This window comes from Peromyscus leucopus, chromosome 1 (assembly GCF_004664715.2).
Source record: "Peromyscus leucopus breed LL Stock chromosome 1, UCI_PerLeu_2.1, whole genome shotgun sequence".
Classification (NCBI taxonomy): Eukaryota; Metazoa; Chordata; class Mammalia; order Rodentia; family Cricetidae; genus Peromyscus; species Peromyscus leucopus.
In genome coordinates, this window is record NC_051063.1 from 41,521,121 (window position 1) to 41,542,010 (window position 20,890).

General features: G+C 41.5%; 1 protein-coding gene across 6 annotated transcripts in view; it reads right to left on the bottom strand.

Moving 5' to 3' along the window:
- Window positions 1–20,190, bottom strand: part of Gbf1 (golgi brefeldin A resistant guanine nucleotide exchange factor 1) — a 41,764-nt gene extending 21,574 nt beyond the window's left edge. For 3 of the 6 annotated variants that reach the window (XM_037206452.1, XM_037206453.1, XM_037206448.1), the window contains exons 1-6: window positions 19,738–20,188; window positions 19,265–19,488; window positions 18,476–18,644; window positions 17,341–17,552; window positions 16,231–16,329; window positions 60–254 (exon numbers count right to left, since the gene is read on the bottom strand). In XM_037206452.1, coding sequence (XP_037062347.1) covers window positions 60–254; window positions 16,231–16,329; window positions 17,341–17,552; window positions 18,476–18,644; window positions 19,265–19,488; window positions 19,738–19,879 — 1,041 coding nt within the window. In that variant the 5' untranslated portion in view covers window positions 19,880–20,188. Of the gene's footprint in view, window positions 1–59; window positions 255–16,230; window positions 16,330–17,340; window positions 17,553–18,475; window positions 18,645–19,264; window positions 19,489–19,737 lie in introns of all 6 variants that reach the window. The other 3 variants (XM_037206456.1, XM_037206450.1, XM_037206460.1) reach the window with 2 other exon arrangements.
- Window positions 20,191–20,890: the final 700 nt, after the last annotated feature.

Below are 20,890 nucleotides of genomic sequence, written 5' to 3' on the forward strand. Positions count from 1 at the left end.
CACTACCATCTGGCACATTTCCTTGGTAGTTTCCAGAGGCCAGCAATAGTGCTCAGCACCTTGGACAGCAGCTTGGTGAGGTCTTCGAAGAGGTTGGAGCAGTAGTAGTCACAGTCGTAGTTGATGTAGAGCTCGGTGACAAAGCTGGGGATGCGCCAGAGCTGCACGACAGCCTCCAGGGCCATCTCCTTCATCTCATAAGGCATCTTGGGGTTTTCAACAGTGATGATCTCCATAAGCTTTTTTATGTACATCTGTCAACAACCCAGTGACAACCATTTGGGTAGGGCAAAGACAGGAAGAGAAAATTGGACAGGAACAACATTAAACAGGAGGTAAAAGCCCACTCAAGAGGCATACACTGAGAGACACCAAAAGTCCTCTAGCCTCAATAATACATTGCCCTCTCTGCCTCCATGATGGGGGACAAGGCTCTCATTCCTAGTCCCAGTCTCCTGGAAGTTTTTCTTTGTCCGTTTTTGTGTGCTGTCTACATGAGCCCTACCTAATCTTACATTGGTAACTTAGCAGCAATGCTGGGTTGACTTGTAAGAACTCCTAGGCAGAAAAGCTGTCCCATTCATGGTGAGACTACCTGCCAGTCCTCATATTTGGATTCTCACACTTTTTTTTCTTTTTTCTTTTCTTCTTCTTCTTCTTCTTCTTCTTCTTCTTCTTCTTCTTCTTCTTCTTCTTCTTCTTCTTCTTCTTCTTTTTTTTAAAGACAGTTTTGCTCTGTAGCCCAGGCTGGTCTTCAGCTCACAGCAATCCCCCTGTTTCAGCCTCCTAAGTGCTTGAATTACTGGCATGAGCCACCATACCCAGCTGTGGGTTTTCCTACATTATAGTCAATCAGTTTTGTCTGGGATCATCTTAATTATTCTACTACACTGGCTAGTATGACACAAAGACACAAACTATAGAGGCCAAAATACCCTCTATAGGAAGCTCATAAAGATCTATCTCTACTGCTCTTCCAGAGGACCCGGGTTCAATTCCCAGCACCTACATGACAGCTCATGACTGTCTGTAACTACAGTTCCAAGGGACCTACACCCCCACACAGGCAAAACAACAATGCACAATAAATAAATTACTTAATTAAAAATAAAAGATCTATCTCTAGAGGTGGCCTTCTTGGACCTCCCCCACTCTCTTGGTAACCCGACACACTATTCCCACCCACCCCCATTGTCATATCGCAGCCCCCAACTTGGGCTGAGACACTCTGCTCAACCATAGGCCATGCCACTGGCCAGAAGTCCAGGTAGGCCCCCTGCCAAAGGATATCCCCCACTCTCTTGATGCCCCCCACTCTATCCCCAGCCCCCTCTACCTTTTTGTCACCGTGTCCCAGCCCTCAACTCAGGTGGAGATACTCTGGTCAACTAGAGGCTACACTGGCCACCAGAAGTCCAGGTAGGATGTCTGCCAGTGGACCTCCCCCATTTTCTTGGTGCCACACTACACTATCTTTAATCTACCCCCTCCTCATTGCTGTGTCCCAGCCCCCAACTCGGGCAGAGACTGCCTGCCTGACCAGAGGCCACAGTCCTAGCTCAGGTGGTGACCTGCTGCTCAACCACAGAAGACCAGAGAGGAAACAGAAACCAAGGAACAAAACACCCACCCAACAAAGACACCTCAGAAATCAGCACCTAGACTTATAATCACCCCAAACCCAGATGCCTAGATGCCAGCATAAGAACACAATCAACAACAGCCAAGGCAATATGTCTCCACTAGAGCCCAGCTATGCTACCACTGTGGCTTCTGAATATTCCAACACAGTTGAAGCACAAAAAGAAGATCTTAAAACCAACATTATGAAAATAGAGGTCTTTAAAGAGGAAATGAATAAATCCCTTTAAAGAAATTGAGAAAAATACAAACAAAAAATTGGAGAAAGTAAATAAATCTCTTAAAGAAAAACAAGAAAAAACAAACACTTGAAGGAAACAGATAAAATTGTTCAAGACCTGAAAATGGAAATAGAAGCAATAAAGAAATCACTAATTGAGGGAATTCTGGAAGTGGAAAATCTAGGTAAGTGAACAAGAAGCTTATAGAGGCAAGCTTCACCAACTGAATATGAGATGGAAGTGAGAATCTCAGGCACTGAAGATATTGATAGAAGAAATAGATACAGTGGTTAAAGAAAAGGTTAAATCTAAAAAATTCCTGACATAAAACATCCAGGCAATCTGGGACACTATGAAAAGACCAAACCTAAGAATAAGAAGGAATAGAAAAAGAATACCAGATCAAAGGCCCCAGAAAATATTTTCAACAAAATCATAGAAGAAAAATTTCCCAACCTAAAGGAGGACATGCCTATTGAGGTACAAGAAGCTTACAGAACACCAAATAGACGGGATCAGAAAAGAAAGTCCTCTAGCTACATAATAATCAAAACACTAAACATACAGAACAAAGAAAGAATAGTAAAAGCTGCAAAGGAAAAAGAGCAAGTAACATATAAAGGTAGACCTACCTATTAGAACTACACCCAACTTCTCAATGGAGACTCTAAAAGCCAGAGGACCTGGATAGACATCTACAGACTCTAAGGGACCATGGATGCCAGCACAAACTACTATACCCAACAAAAAATTTCAATCATCGTAGATGGAGAAAACAAGATATTTCATGATAGTCAAATTTAAGCAATATCTATCTATAAATTCAGTCCAACAGAAAGTACTAGAAGGAAACTCCAACCCAAGAAGGTTAATTATATCCACGAAAACACAGGCAACAAATAATCTCACATCAACAAAACCAAAAGAAGGGAAGTAAGGCCAGGCAGTGGTGGGGCATGCCTTTAATCCCAGCACTCGGGAGGCAGAGCCAGGTGGATCTCTGTGAGTTCAAGGCCAGCCTGGTCTACAGAGTAAGATCCAGGACAAGTACCAAAACAACACAGAGCAACCCTGTCTCGAAAAACCAAAAAAAAAGAATTGAAGTATACACACACACCACACACCACCACCACCACCACCACCACCACCACAACCAACAACAACAGCAACAACAGCAGCACTACCAACAAAATAACAGGAATTAACAATCATTGGTCACTGATATTTCTCAGTATCAATGGACTCAATTCCCCAATAAAAAGACACAAGCTAACAGAATGGATGGGAAAACAGGATCCATCCTTCTGCTGCAAACAGGAAACACATCTCAACACCAAAGATAGACATTACCTCAGAGTAAAGCATTGGAAAAAGATTTCCCAAACAAATGAACCTAAGAAGCAAGCTTGTAGAACCATCCAATATCTAACAAAATATATTCCAAATCCTGGAAATGGTGGCAAACACATATATTCTCAATACTCAGGAGGCAGAGACAGGCAGATTTCTGAGTTCAAAGCCAGCTTGGTCTACAAACTGAGTCCCAGGACAGCTAGGGCTGTTACAGAGAAACCCTGTCGCAAAAAAGAAAAATTAATCAAAAGAGATGGGGAAGGACATTTTATACTCAAAGGAAAAATCCACCAAGATAATGTTTCAAGTCTTAACATCTATGCCCCAAACACAAGGGCGTCCATGAATAAATGTAAAAGAAACATTACTAAAGCTTAAATCACACATTGACCCTCACATATAGATAGTGGGAGACTTCAATTCCCCACTCTCACTAACTCTGGACAGGTCATCTGGCCAAAAACTAAATGAAGAAATACAGGAGCTAACAGACATTTTAAATCAAACGGACCTAACATATCTATAAAACATTTCACCCAAACACAAAAGAATATACCTTCTCAGCAACTCATGGAATTTTCTCCAAAACTGACCACATACTCAGTCATGAAGCAAATCACAACAGACGCAAGAAAACTGAAATAACCCCCTGCACCTATGGACTAAAGATGGATATCAACAACAACAGAAACAACAGAAAGCCTACAAACTCATGGAAACTCAACAACTCTCTACTGAATGAAAACTGGGTCAAGACAGAAGTAAAAGACTTAGAGTTCAATGAAAATGAATGCATAACACACCCAAACTTATGGGACACATGAAAGAGGTGCTAAGAAGAAGAGTTCGTAGCACTAAGTGCCTACGTAAAGAAATTGCAGAGATCTCATACTAGCAACTGAATAATACACCTGAAAGTTCTAGGTCAAAAAGAAGCAAGAACATCCAAGAGGAGTAGACGGTAGGATAATAATCAAACTGAAGGCTGAAATCAATAAAATAGAAGCAGAGAACAATACAAAGAATCCAAAAAACAAAGAGTTGGTTCTTTGAGAAAATCAACAAGATTGACAAACCCTTATCCAAACTAACTAAAGAGAGAGAATATACAAATCAACAAAATCAGAAATGAAAATGGGGACATACAGGGCTGGAGAGATGGCTCAGCGGTTAAGAGCACTGACTGCTCTTCCAAAGGTCCTGAGTTCAATAACCAGCAACCACATGGTGGCTCACAACCATCTGTAATGAGATCTGGTGCCCTCTTCTGGCTGCAGCCATATATGCAGCAGAATACTGTATACATAATGAATAAATAAATCTTTAAAAAAAGAAAATGAGGACATACAACAGACACTAAAGAAATCCAAAGAATAATTGGGTCATACTTTAAAAGCCTGTACTCCACAAACTGGGAAATCTAAAAGAAATGGATAATTTTCTCAATAGATACCACTTACCAGTTAAATCAAGATCAGATAAACAATTTAAATAGACCTATAACCCCTAAAGAAATAGAAGCAGTCATTAAAAGTCTCCCAAACAAACAAACAAACAAACCCAGGGCCAGACACTTTTAGCACAGAATTCTACCAGACTTTCAAAGAGGAGATAACACTAATACTCCTCAAATTATTTCACAAAATAGAAACAGAAGGAACATTATCAAATTCATTTTATTAGGCCACAGTCACCCTGATAGCCAAACCACACAAAGATTCAACAAAGAGAATTATAGACCAATTTCTCTCACGAACACTGATGCAAAAAGCAAAAATACATAATAAAATACTCCCAAACCGAATTCAAGAACCCATTAAAAAGATCAACCACCATGACCAAGTAGGCTTCATCCCAGAGATGCAGGGATGCTTCAATATATGAAAATCAGTAAATTTAATCCACCATATAAACAAACTGAAAGGAAAAAAAAAAAAACCCTCACAAGATTCTCTCATTAGATGCTGAAAAGGCCTTTGATAAAATCCAACATTCCTTTAGGGATACAAGGGACATAACAAAAGATAATGAAGGCAATTTACAGAAAACCTATAGCCAACATCAAATTAAATGGAGAGAAACACAAAGCAATTCCACTAAAAACAGGAACAAGACAAGGCTGTCCACTTTCTTCATATTTATTTAATATAGTACTTGAAGTTCTAGCTAGAGCAATAAGACAACTGGAGGAGACCAAGGGGATACACATTGAAAAGGAAGAAGGCAAAGTAACGTTATTTGCAGATGATAAGGAGTACACATAAGCAACCTCAAAAATTCTACCAGAGAACTCCTACAGTTGATAAACACCTTCAGTGAAGTGGCAGGGTACAACATTAACTCAAAGAAACTAGTAGCCCTCCTATATACAAATGATAAATGGACTGAGAAAGAAATCAGAGAAAAAAACACCCTTCACAATAGCCACAAATAATGTAAAATATCTTGGGGTAACTCTAACCCAACAAGTAAAAGACCTGTACGGCAACAACTTCAAGGATTTGAAGAAATTGGAAAAGCTATCAGAAGATGGAAAGATCTCCCATGCTCATGCATCATCAGGATTAACTAGCATAAATGGCTATTTTATCAAAATCAACCTACAGATTCAACACAATCCCCATCAAAATTCTAACACAACTCCTTACATACCTTGAAAGGGCAATATTCAACTTCATGTGTAAAAACAAAAAACCCAGGATAGCTAAAACAATCCTGAACAATAATAGAACTTCCAGAGGTATCACTAGCCCTGATTTCAAGCTGTAGTACAGAGCTGTAGTAATAAATCCACATGGTATTGGCATAAAAACAGACATACTGATCAATGGAATCAAATTGAAGACCCAGACGTAAATCCACACATCTATGGACACCTGATTTTTGATAAAGAAGCCAGGAAGACATAATGGAAAAAGAAAAAACCATCTTTAACAAACGATGGTGGTCTAACTGGATGTCTGCATATAGAAGAATGCAAATAGATCCTTATCTATCACCCTGCACAAGACTCAATTCCAACTGGATCAAAGATGTCAACATAAAACCAGATACACTGAACCCAATAGAAGAGAAAGTGGGAACAGCCTTAAACACGCTGGTGCAGAAGACAACTTCCTGAACAGAACACTGATAGTGCAGGCACTAAAACCAGCACTTAAAGGCCGGGCGTTGGTGGCGCACGCCTTTAATCCCAGCACTTGGGAGGCAGAGGCAGGTGGATCTCTGTGAGTTCGAGGCCAGCCTGGGCTACCAAGTGAGCTCCAGGAAAGGCGCATAGCTACACAGAGAAACGCTGTCTTGAAAAACCAAAAAAAAAAAAAAAAAAAAACAAAACAAAACAAAAAAACAACCAGCACTTAATAAATGGGACCTTCATGAAATGAAAAAGCTTCTGTAAGGCAAAGGACACTGTTAATAGGACAAAACAGCAGCCTACAGAATGGGAAGAGATTTTCACCAACTTCACATCCAATAGAGGGCTAATATTCAAAATATATAAAGAACTCAAGAAATCGACATCAACAAACCAAACAATTCAATTAAAAACTGGGGTACACATCTAAACAGAAAATTCTCAATAGAGGAATCTCAAACAGGTGAGAAACATTTAAAGAAATGTTCAACATCCTTAGCCATCAGGGAAATACAAATCAAAACTACTTTGAGATTCATCTTACACCAGTCAGAGTGGCTAAAATCATTAACACTATCATGCTACCCAGGATGTGGAACAAGGGGAACACTCTTCCATTGCTGGTGGGAGTGCAAACTTGTACGGCCACTGTGGAAATCAATTTGACAGTTCCTCAGAAATTTGGGAATCAATCTACCTCAAGACCTAGTTATACTACTCATGGGCATATATGCAAAGGATGTTCCATCTTACCATAAGGACATTTGCTCAACTATGTTCATGTAGCTTTATTCATAATAGTCAGAAACTGGAAACAACCTAGATGTCCCTTCACTGAAGAATGGATAAAGAAAATGTGGTACATTTACATAATGGAGTATTACTCAGCAGTTAAAAAAATGACATCATGATATTTGCAGGCAAATGGATGGAACTAGAAAAAAAAAGTCATCCGGAGTGAGGTAACCCAGACCTAGAAAGACAAACATGGTATGTACTCATTTATAAGTGGAGATTAGCTGCTAAGTAAATGATAATCACACGACAATCCACAGACTCAGAGAGGCCAGGCAACAAGGAGGGCTCTAGGAGGGACGCATGGATCTCCTTGGGAAGGGGAATAGAATAGATTTTGTGGGTGGATCGGGGACTAGTAGGGATGAGAATAGGAGGATCAGGTGGTGGGGGTGGAGGGAAAGAGTATAAGAAGAGCCAACTAGAATTGGAGGGCATGGGGGGGGGCAATGTGGAAACCTAGTGCAGTGGAAACTCCCAGGGATCTATGAGGGTGACCCTAGTGAAGACTCCTAGAAATGGAGCATGTGGAATCTGAACTGGCCATCTTCTGTAACCGGGCAAGGCTTCCAGGGCTGGGATTGGGACACCAACCCAACAACAAAACTTTTGATTTATATCTTTGTCCTGCCTGCAAGATGTGCTAGGACAATGGTGCAACAGAACTTGTGGGAATGGTCAACCAATGACTGGTCTAATTTGAGGTCCATGCCACGAGAAAGAGCCCATGCTGGACAGCTCAGATAGCCGAGGGTAGAACCAAAGTGAACTGGGGGAAAAAAATCAATTAAGTGATTCCTAATGATGCTCTGCTATATTCATAGATCAGTGCCTAGTCCAGTTGTTAGAGAGGCCATCTCCAGCTTATGGGTGATGTCGCTCTGTATGCTGTGAATGTGTTGCTCTGATTGGCTGATAGAGAAAATGCTGATTGGCCAGTAGCCAGGCAGGAAGTATAGGAGAGATAAGCAGACATGGAGAATTCTAGGAAGAGGAAGGCTGAGTCAGGAGATGCCACTGAGCTGCTGAAGGAGCAATGTGTAATGAGACCCAGGTAAAGCCACGGAACATGTGGCGATACATAGATTAATAGTTATGGGCTAATTTAGGATATAAGAGCTAGCTAGCAAAAGGCTTGAGCCATGGCCATGCAGTTATAACTAATATAAGCCTCTGTGTGTTTACTTGGGGGACATGAGTGGGAGAGATTTGTCCTGACTACCAGCAGGCAGGGACACAGGAAATCTTCCAACTATATCCAGCAGCTGATGGGAGTGGATGCAGAAACCCATAGCCAAACATTAGGTGGAGAGAGAGCCCAGGTTGAAGGTCTCTGTCAGGTCCTTCACCTTGGAGATTGGAGAACCCCAGGAAGAGGGGGAGAAGGAATTGTGGGAGCCAGGGGGAATCGAGAACACTGGGAGAACATGGCCCATGTAATCAAGTAAGCAGGACTCATGGGGGCTCACAGAGAATGAAGCAGCAATTGCAGACCCTGGGTCTGCGCTAGGTCCTCTGAATATGTTACGGTTGTTGACTTGGTGTTTTGGGGAGACTCCTGACAATATGAGTAGGGGTATGTCTGACTCTTTCGTCTGCTCTTGGGACACTTTTCCTCCTATTGGGTTACCTCACCCAGCCTTGATGTGAGGGTTTGTGCCTGGTCTTATTGTATCTTGTTGTGCAATGTTCAGTTGATGTTCCTGGGAAGGCCTACTCTTTTCCTGGGGGAGGCAGGGAGTGAGTGGATCTGAGGAAGTGGGGAGAAGTGGGGAGAACTGAGAAGGGTGGAGGGAGGGGAAGCTGCAATCAGGATGTATTGTATGAGAAGAATAAATAAAAAATTTTAAGGCAGAGCAGTGGCAGAGGCAGACGGAGCAGCCGCAGAGGCAGGCTGAGTAGTAGAAGAGACGCGGTCATAATAAAGACCAGAAACTGAGCTATTACCCACTGAGGAGTTAGTGAAAACAATGAGATTAAGAGCTTAGAACAGGGCCGCCTTTAATCCCAGCACCCAGGAAAGGAGCCATCTCCGTGGGACACAACCAGAACGGATACGAACACTCTGTCTGAGGCCAACCCAGGGCCCAGCTGCTGATCCTGTGAAACCCAACAACTTGGAGGTGTTGGTGAGATTACCCTACTAAATAACCTGCTCAGCTGAGATCCATTCAGGAAAGGATTCAGAATCCTACAGTCTGCAGTCTAAGGAAACAAGATCAGCTGAGGAGTTGACTTGAGCAAAACGTAACCTGAGAACACAAAAGAAGGCACTGCCCAGCCACAGAACCAGATCACCAGAATCATAAGCCTACACTACACCGACTGGGAACAGGTAAGCCCCCATCTCCAGACCAGCAGATTAGGTCTCTAGCCCCTAGGCCCTACCATTGGAGTACCAGGGACCAGACAGCTACTTTACCCTGCTCCCCCACCAAAAAACAAAACAAAACAAACAAACAAAAAACCCAACCCCTATGCACCTAACAACCACTGAAACCATAAGCACAACCTGCACCAACTGGGAACAACTGCTCCCTGAGACAGAACCCACTAACACTGATTGGACTAAGCTGCTCCCGAAGAAACAGAGCCCAACAGCACCAATTTAACCAAGAACTCCTAGTGGACCAAGACTAACAATTAGAACAAGAGAGGCACCTTCAGACACAGATACTACCTATACCGAGCAGAGGAAGAGATGAGTAGATGCCAGTGCAAAAATACAGGCAACAACATAAAGACCTATGTGACAACATCAGAACCTAGTGATTCTACACCTGCAAGACCTGAACATACCAAGGCAGAAGAAGCAGAAGAAATGAATCCTAAAAATGACTTTAAGAAGATGATAGAGGCCCTTAAAAGAGGAAATGAAAAACCCCCTTAAAGAGGAAATAAAAAATTCCCTTAAAGAAATGGAAGAAAAAACAAACAAAAAATTGTAAGAAATCAAAGAAAGCCAAGAAAAAGTAATTAAACGCCGGGCGGTGGTGGCGCACGCCTTTAATCCCAGCACTTGGGAGGCAGAGGCAGACGGATCTCTGTGAGTTCGAGGCCAGCCTGGGCTACCAAGTGAGTTCCAGGAAAGGCACAAAGCTACACAGAGAAACCCTGTCTCGAAAAACAAAAACAAACAAACAAACAAAAAAAGTAATTAAACAGATGAAGGAAACAATTCAAGATTTGAAAATTGAAATTGAGACAACAAAGAAAACACAAACTGAGGGAATGCTGGAAATAGAAATCCTGACTAAACGAATAGGAACTACAGAAGCAAGCATAGCCAACCGAATGCAAGAGATGGACCAGAGAATCTCTAACCCTGAAGACATAATAGAGAAAATAGATTTGTCAGTCAAAGAAAACACTAAAGACAAAAAAGTTGTAACACAAAACGTCCAAGAAATTTGGGACACCATGAAGAGATCAAACCTAGGAATAATAGGGATAGAAGAAGGAGAAGAATACCAACTCAAAGGCACAGAAAATATATTCAATAAAATCATAGAAGAAAACTTTCCTAACCTAAAGAAAGAAATACCTATGAAGATATAATGAGCTTTATAGAAAACCGAATAGGCTGAATCAAAAAAAAAAAAAAAAAGTCCCCTCGCCACATAATAATCAAAACAAAATATACAGAACAAAGAAAAAAATATTAAGAGCTGCAAAGGAAAAAGACCAAGTAACATATAAAGGCAGACCCATCAGAATAACACCAGACTTCTCAATAGAGACTATGAAAGCTAAGTCTGACAGTTTTTTTTTTTTTTTTTTTTTTTTTTTTTTTTTTTTTTTTTTATTTTACAATACCATTCAGTTCTACATATCAGCATGGGTTCCCCTATTCGACAAGTCTTATACAGACACTAAGAGACCACGGATACCAACCCAGACTATTATACCCAGCAAAACTCTCAATCACCATAGACGGAGTAAACAAAATATTCCATGATAAAACCAGATTTAAACAATACCTAACCACAAATCCAGCCTTACAGAAAGCACTAGAAGGAAAAATCCAACCTAAAGAAGCTAAATACACCCATGAAAACTGAGGCAATAGATAATCCCACACCAACATACACCAAAGAAGGAAAACAACACGACCACAAAAATAACAGGAATTAACAATCACTGGTCATTAATATCCATCAATATCAATGGTCTCAACTCACCTATAAAAAGACACAGGCTAACAGAATGGATAAGAAAACAGGATCCATCCTTCTGCTGCATACAAGAAAAACACCTTAACTTCAAAGACAGACACTACCTCAGAGTAAAGGGCTGGGAAAAGGCTTTCCAAGCAAATGGACTTAAGAAGCAAGCTGGTGTAGCTATCCTAATATCCTAATAAAATAGACTCCAAACTAAAATCAATCAAAAGTGAGCAGGATGGACATTACATATTTATCACAGGAAAAATCCACCAAGATGAAGTCTCCATTCTGAACATTTATTCCCCAAATACAAAGGCACCCACATTCATAAAAGAAACATTACTAAAGCTTAAAACGCACATCAAACCCCACACATTAGTAGTGGGAGATTTCAACACACCACTCTCACCAAAAGACAGATCTACCAGACTGAAACTTAACAAAGAAATAAAGGACCTAACAGATGTTATGACTGAAATGGACTTAATAGATATCTACAGAACATTCCATCCTAACACAAAAAAATATACCTTCTTAGCACCCCATGGAACCTTCTCAAAAATTGACCACATGCTTGGTCACAAAGCAAATCTCAACAGATACAAAAAAATTGTAATAACCTCCTGTATCTTATCAGACCACCATGCCTTAAAGTTAGATTTCAACAACAACAAAAATTATAGAAAGTCTACAATCTCATGGAAACTGAATAATGCCCACCTGAAACACCAATGAGTCAAGGAAGAAATAAAGAAAGAAATTAAAGATTTCCTAGAATTCACTGAAAATGAAAGTACAACATACCCAAACTTATGGGACACTAGGAAAGCAGTGCTAAGAGGAAAATTCATAGCTCTAAATGCACACATAAGGAAGATGGAGCAATCCCATACCAATGACTTAACAGCACAACTGAAAGCTCTAGAACAAAAAGAAACAAACTCACCCAGGAGAAACAGATGCTAGGAAATAATCAAATGGAGGGCTGAAATCAATGAAATAGAAACCAAGAGAATAATACAAAAAAAAAAAAAATCAATGAAACAAAGAGTTGGTTCTTTGAAAAAATCAACAAGATAGACAAACCACTAGCCAAATTAACCAAAAGGCAAAGAGAGAGCATCCAAATTAACAAAATCAGAAATGAAAAGGGAGACATAACAACAGACAATGAGGAAATCCAGAGAATCATCAGGTCATACTTCAAAAAACCTGTACTCCACAACATTGGAAAATCTGGAAGAAATGGACAATTTTCTGGACAGATACCACATACCAAAGTTAAATCAAGACCAGATAAACTATTTAAATAGACCAATAACCCCTAAAAAAATAGAAACAGTCATCAAAAATCTCCCAACCAAAAAAAGCCCTGGACCAGATAGTTTCAGTGCAGAATTCTACCAGACTTTCAAAGAACTAATTCCAATACTCTTCAAATTGTTCCACACAATAGAAACAGAAGGAACATTACCAAACTCTTTTTATGAGGCTACAATTACCCTGATACCCAAACCACATAAAGATGCAACAAAGAAAGAGAATTACAGACCAATTTCCCTCATGAACATTGATGCAAAAATACTCAACAAAATATTGGCAAACTGAATCAAGAATACATCTAAAAAATTATCCACCATGACCAAGTAGGTTTCATCCCAGGGATGCAAGGATGGTTCAACATATGAAAACCTGTCAATGCAATACACCATATAAACAAACTGAAAGGAAAAAAAAAACAACATGATCATCTCATTAGATGCTGAAAAAGCCTTTGACAAAATCCAACACCCCTTCATGATAAAGGTCTTAGAGAGAGCAGGAATACAAGGAACATTCCTAAACATAACAAAGCAATTTACAGCAAGCCAACAGCCACCATCAAATTAAACGGAGAGAAACTCAAAGCAATTCCACTAAAATCAGGAACAAGACAAGGCTGTCCACTCTCCCCATATTTATTCAATATAGTACTTGAAGTTCTAGCTAGAGCAATAAGACAACAAAAGGAGATCAAAGGGATACAAATTGGAAAGGAAGGAGTCAAACTTTCACTATTTGCAGATGATATGAGAGTATACATAAGTGACCCCAAAAATTCTACCAGGGAACTCCTACAGCTGATAAACTCCTTCAGTAATGTGACAGGATACAAGATGGACTCAAAAAATCAGTAGCCCTCCTATATACAAATGATAAAAGGGCTGAGAGAGAAAGAAGTCAGAGAAACATCACCCTTTACAATAGCCACAAATAATATAAAATATCTTGGGATACACTAACTAAACAAGTGAAGGATCTTTTTGAGAAGAACTTTAAATCTCTAAAGAAAGAAACTGAAGAAGATATCAGGAAATGGAAGGATCTCCCATGCTCATTGATAGGTAGGATTAACAAAGTAAAATTGGCAATCTTACCAAAAGCAATCTACAGATTCAATGCAATCCCCATCAAAATCCCAACACAATTCTTCACAGACTTGGAAAGAAAAATACTCAACTTCATATGGAAAAACAGAAGACCCAGGATAGCTAAAAGAATCCTGCATAATAAAGCAACCTCTGGAGGCATCACCATCCCTGACCTCAAACTCTACTATAGAGCTATAGTAATAAAAACAGCTTGGTACTGTGTAGCATGAATCTTAAAGAGTCTTACTAATAAAAACAAACCTGGAGCCAGGTATTGGGGAGAATGCTGGAAGATCAGAGAAGCAGAACAAGCCACAGCCACCTCACCTCGCCAGTTCCTCAGCTGATCCTGTTTCCTCAGACTGGAAGCCTCTGAATCCTCATCCAGAATGAATCTCAGCTGAACTGCTGCTCAAAAGCTTAAAAGCTTAACCAGCTCTAATTCCTGGTCCTCACGCCTTATATACCACTCTGCCATCACTTCCTGGGATTAAAGGCTCTTGTTACCACGTCTGGCTGTTTCCAGTGCGGCCTTGAACTCACAGAGATCCAGATGGATGCCTGCCTCCAGAAGGCTAGGATTAAAGGTGTGAGTGCCACCATTTTCTGGCCTCTGTATCTAGAGGCTGTTCTGTTCTCTGACCCCAGATAAGTTTATTAGGGTGCACAATATTTTGGGGACATAATATCACCACAGTACTGGTATAAAAACCGACATACAGACCAATGGAATCGAATTGAAGACCCTGACATTAATCCACACACATATGAACACCTAATTTTTGAAAAAGAAGCCAAAAGTATACAATGGATGTCAATATGTAAAAGATTACAAATAGATCCATATCTGTCACGGTGCACAAAACTCAAGTCCAAGTGGATCAAAGACCTCAACATAAACCCATTTACACTAAACTTAATAGAAGAGAAAGTAGAAAGTACTCTTGAACACATTGGCACAGAAGATCACTTCCTAAATATAACACCAACAGCACAGACCCTGGGCACAACAATTAATAAATGGGATCTCTTGAAACTGAGAAGCTTTTGTAGGGCAAAAGACATGGTCAATAAGACAAAAAGACAGCCAACAGAATGGTAAAAGACCTTCACCAACCCTACATCTGACAGAGGAATGATCTCCAAAGTATATAGAGAACTCAAGAAACTAGACATCAAAATACTGAACAATCCAATTAAAAAATGGGCTAAAGAGCTAAACAGAGAATTCACAAAACAAGAACCACAAATGGCTGAAAGACATTTAAAGAAATGCTCAACATCCTTAATCGTCAGAGAAATGCAAATCAAAATGACTCTGAGATACCATCTTACACCTGTCAGAATGGCTACGATCAAAAACACCAATGACAGTCAATGTTGGAGAGGATGTGGAGCAAAGGGAACACTCCTCCACTGTTGGTGGGAATGCAAGCTTGTACAACCACTGTGGAAACCAGTATGGCGGTTTCTCAGAAAATTGGGAATCGATCTACCTCAAGACCCAGCCATCCCACTCTTGGGCATATACCCAAGGAACGCTCAATCATACCACAAAGATACATGCTCAACTATGTTCATAGCAGCACTATTTGTAATAGTCAGAACCTGGAAACAACCGTCAACTGAAGAATGGATGAAGAAAATGTGGTACATATACACAATGGAGTACTACTCAGCAGAGAAAAACAATGACAGCATGATTTTTTTTTTTTTTTTTTTTTTTTTTGAGACAGGGTTTCTCTGTATAGCATTGGAGCCTGTCCTGGAACTCACTTGGTAGACCAGGCTGGCCTCGAACTCACAGAGATCCGCCTGCCCCTACCTCCCGAGTGCTGGGATTAAAGGCGTGCACCACCACCACTGCCCGGCGACAGCATGAAATTTGCAGGCAAGTGGATGGAACTAGAAAATATCATCCTGAGTGACGTAACCCAAACCCAGAAGGACAAATATGGTATGTACTCACTCACAAGTGGATACTAGATATAAAATAAAGAACAATCAGACTACAACCCACAGAACCATGGAGGCTATATAGCAGGAGGGACACTAGGATGACTGTGGCTTATAATAAGTTTTGGTTTTACTCAATCACTGGGCAAGCCTCAATGAAACATCTCACTATTAGGATAAGAATTTATACTGTATCAAGCTGATGATAGAAAAATAAAGAAAGAAAAGGAAAAAAAAGAAAACAATTTTAGGGCTGGAGAGATGGCTCAGAGGTTAAGAGAACTGGCTGTTCTTCCAGAGGTCCTGAGTTCAATTCCCAGCAACCACATGGTGGTTCACAACCATTTATAATGAAAACTGGTACCCTCTTCCAGCCTGCAGGGATGCAGGCAGAACACTGTATGCATAATAAATAAATAAATAAATAAATAAATAAATACTTAAAAAAACAATTTTAAAAATCTATCTCTACAGCACAATTGATAGATTGAGCAGGCCCCACTGATAATACACTTCCCTGTTTTGTTTTTCTTCCAAGGTCAGGAACTCACCTCTAATTGGAACTTGAGGTGCTCCCGCATGCTCTCAAAGAGTAGGAAGCATACTCGTAGGGAAGCAGCGTACAGGTTCAGCCGCTCTACGCTGAGGAGCTGGGGGTCAGAGAGTGAGAAGCCATGAGGTTCTGAGACTGAGGAGAAAGAAGTGGAGACGCAGGAGAGCAGCCCTGCGCAGCTGCCACAGAGCGCCTGTGTTCTAAGGGAACTCATCAGTCAGTGTTTCCTGCTGTCAGCTCTAAAAGTGTTGGTTTACACTGGTTTGTCTGTGTGTAGGAGAGGGAGCAGGGACACACCTGAAGAGGTACAACCCCGGTAGCTGCTCCTCTCCGTCCACTGTCTAGGTCCCAGGAATCAGACAGAGCATGTCAGGTTTGAGAGCACATGCTTTAACCCACTGAGCCATCAGGCTGGCCTCTTTCTGTTTTTCTGAGATAGGGTCTCATGTAGCTCAGGCTGGTCTTGAACTCACTAAGGAGCTGAGAATGATCTTGAATTCCTTATCTTCCTGCCCTTCCCTCGTAGTGCTGGATTATAGATACGGACCACCACACCTGGCTTTCTGACAGATTCTCAATTTAGCGGTTACTTCCTCAACTCCTTGGAGAGTTTTACTGTTACTTCTGGCCAACTGAAAGGGAGGTGGTTTCTCAGGATGATAATCATAGGGTTCTCTGGCTTCTCAGTCTCAAAAAATGACCAAGGTCTCTGAGCAATCACATTTTTTTAAAAAAATGATTTATTTATTTTTATTTTATGTACATTGGTGATTTGCCTGCATGTCTGTGTGAGGGTGTCAGGTTCCCTGGAACTGGAGTTACAGACAGCTATGGGATACCATGTGGTTGCTGGGAATCGAACCCAGGTCCTCTGAAAGAACAGCCAGCGGTTTTTTGGTTTTTTTTTTTTTTTTTTTTTTTTCAAGACAGGGTTTCTCTGTGCAACAGCCCTGACTGTTCTGCAACTAGCTCTGTAGACTAGGCTGGCCTTGAACTCACAGAGATCTGCCTGCCTCTGTCTTCCAAGTGTGGGGATTAAACCGCCCAGCTGTAGCCAGTGTTCTTAACTGTTGAGACATCTCTCCAACCCTGAACAATCTAGTCTTACCTGGAATAGGTGGCGACACATCTCATCCTTGATGAGACCCAGGAGGGTCTGGCACTGGGCTACAGGGGCTGACTCCAGAGCCACCGTCAGCAAATGCAGTCCCATGTGGATCATAACTTCTGAGTTGTGGCGGTCATGTGGGTTTGTGAGGGAGATAAGGAAACGAAAGAGCTCACGGATGCAGGGAAGACCATAGGGAACCAAAGCTGTGCCTGGGAAGGTGGAGAGAACAGGAACACTAAGATATATCCTGGCTGCTCAATAATACTTGACTTGTGTCATCCAGAGAAAAACTGTGTGTGTGTGTGTGTGTGTGTGTGTGTGTGTGTGTGTGTGTGTGTGTATGGGGGTGCATGGGTGGGGGATGTCATGTGCATGTGTGGTGTGCAGTTGTATGTGCCTGAGCATGTGTATATGGAAGTCATAGCAGGATGTCAGATGTCTTCTTTTATCATTCTGTTTCACTGCCTTAAACAGGGTCTCTCGTTGAACTGGAAACTCACTGTTTCAACAAACTCTCAGGACCCACATGTCTGCATATCCAATGCTGGGGTTACAGGCATATGCAGCCATGCTTAGCTCTTTACATGGGTGCCAGGGATTTGAACTCAGATCCTCAAGCTTGCAGAAAAGCAATCTCATCCACTGAGCCATCTTCCAGCCCTATCTGTAGCAATTTCATAAATTAATTTCCTTCAAGGATAAGGATCCACTACCCATCTCTTTTTTTTTTAATTTTTAAAAAAAATTTTTAATTTTATTTATTTTATTTTCAGAGCTGAAGACTGAACCCAGGACCTTGCGCTTGCTAGGCAAGCACTCCACCACTGAGCTAAATCCCCAGCGCCCCACTACCCATCTCTTATTGGGTGAAATCTGAATCAAGGATTTTTGTTAAAAGTCCCAAGCTTTATACTGTTCCTTCTCTCTTCCTATAGTCTCCCAAAGTCCTTCTCTGAATGACTTAGGGAAAGGTTCCACCCATGCCAATAGTTTTATAGTACGATTCCATTTCCTGTATAGAAAATGGGACTTGGAGGTAGTAGTCACCTTCATCCGGGTTGGTCTAGGTTCAGAAAGTTTTTCTGGTAGGATGGGGCAGATGATTGGGCAGAGCCTTCCAGAGAGTACCTACCTTCCTTCTGGGAGGACTGGGTAAAGCGAACGCCCCGGGGATTGACATAATCCATGTCGTGGACAGAGGAAGAGGCCGAGTGGTCAGTAGGGGATGTGCACTCCTCTAACACTTCAGGGATAGACTCCACCGATGCTGACTGGGCCTTTTCCACATGAGCCCCTTCCTGCTATGACCAGCAGCAGTCAGATAGAGGAACAGAGATGAGGCAAGAACAACTTAGAATTTATTCCCCTAAAGTATATGTTTCCAAGCTGTCTTCAATGGACCATAGATCATTGATTTAGGAATCGATGTAAGATGGCCCAGTGCCATCTGAGGCAACACTGATCTCGGGTGACAGCACTCGACAGGTGCAAAAGTTTGCACCTGCTCACCATTTAGGTGATTACCTTCCTGTGAAAGCCGTCTTCCCGCCCTGTTGTCAGATGCTCCCATTTCGACACTGCCTTTTCACAGCAAGTCACGGTGTGCGTTTTCTGGGAAATGGGAAGACTCCCTATCCCAACTTTCCTCCTCCTCTTTTTTTTTTTTTTTTTTTTTTGTTTCAGGACAGAGTTTCTCTGTATAACCCTGGCTGTCCTAGAACTTGATTTGTAGACCAGGCTGGCCTCTAACTCACAGAGATCCACTTGCCTCCCAAGTGCTGTGATTAAAGACATGTATCACTTTTTTTTTTTTTTTTGAGCCCAATTTTCTTTTAAGACAAGGCTTGGGTTCAAAACCCAAAAGGACAAGCCAGCTCCAACAGTAACAAATTGAAGAGGGACATTCAGGGATCAGTCATACCTGCGGGTCAAGCTGATCGGAAACTCCTATCTCATTGCTCCCAGGCTCTGTGGCTGCACTTTCCCTTGGGGAGCCAGCTTGCTCCAAGTCAGTGAGGTCCTCCTTGGAGGTGGTCTGGGAGGATAATTCCAGGCCACTGTCTGTACAGGGACTGACCACTGCTGAGGCAGCTTCTGAACTTGCAGAGGAGATGGATGAAGGTACATCGATGAAAGGCATGCCACCTGACAAGGACAGGATGGAACTTGAAGTTGAAGAGAAGCCCTGTGAGTAAAGCATCCTCTACAGTACCAGGGTCTTGCTTCTTAGACTGAATGCTCAACCTGAGGTCATACAGGGTTGTTAAATGGTCACAGTTTGACTCTCTGTTCTTTGCAGAAAGATGGATTGGCTTTCCATTTCAGATCCCCTCCCTGAGAAAGAAAGGATCTTTTCTATCTGTTTTCATCAGAAGAAGCAACCAGGGCACTCACTAGTAAGGTTAGAGGACAAGGTGGCTCCATTTGGAGTGGGCAGCTCTGAACCTGGTAGGACTTTGGTTGTATGACGTGGAGGCCGAGGGGACCTTTTCTGCTTCTTCCACTTGGATGAGTCACTCATGCCTCCTGCTCTCATTTTCAGCTGGAAATATCATACACTGTTAGTATCCAGACTAAAAGAGTAATTTAAACAAAGATGTCATTCCTAGAAATATCTCAGCACTTAGTCCTTCTGGTCTCTAGAAAACAGCTTACTCCCCACATCTCTGTCAGATAATCTAGACCATCAGACTATACACCTGTGCCTCTACATTTGCAGCTTTTTTGGAGTGGCACAGTGGCCTCCACATTCTGCCTTTGGACTAATCATTGAGACAGCCAGCTGTCACACTTATCACTCTGCTTCCTGGGTCCCAGGTGCTATCCATGATGCATGAGCCTCTTGCTGAACAGTAAGGGCAGCCTTTGCCTACAGGCCTGTGGACTGACTTCTTCCACAGTCACTCTGCAGAGCAGCTCCTGGTTCTAGTTCCGGTCCAACTATTAGCACCCACTCCTTCCTACCTAGATTCAAAGCTTTCTCACTAAGGCATGGACTGGGACCTAGACCATAAAGACAACTTTTATTCTGGAATTTTTGCATTAAAATGGATGGTCAAAAGTTATTTTTAGAGAAAGGAGTGATACTCCAATTAAGAATGGAGGACCATGTCATGCTGCGGCTCCCAATTGTGATATAGCAATAAAACCTCTTGTTCTTCTTATACTTGTTCTTCCTAGATTCATTTTGTTTATTTTATTACGTTAGTTACTTTTTTAGACAGGGCGTCATGTATCCTGGGCAGGTCTCAAATTCATTATGCAGCCAAGGATGACCTTGAACTTTGGGTTCTGCTTCTACCTAAGTGTTAAGATTACAGGCATGTGCTACTACACTTTGCTTACTTGGTGCTGGGGCTCAAACCCAGTGTATATGCCAGCAAAGACTCTTGTAACTGAAGTATATCTCCAGCACCACTAGATACAATTTTAAAGATCTGTTCAATTCTTCTGATATTTGGAGAGAAAATTCTTTCTTCAAGCTCCCTTACTCTCAAAGTTTTGATAGCCTCTGATCACCTACTAAGAAACCAGGTAATTCTTCCTT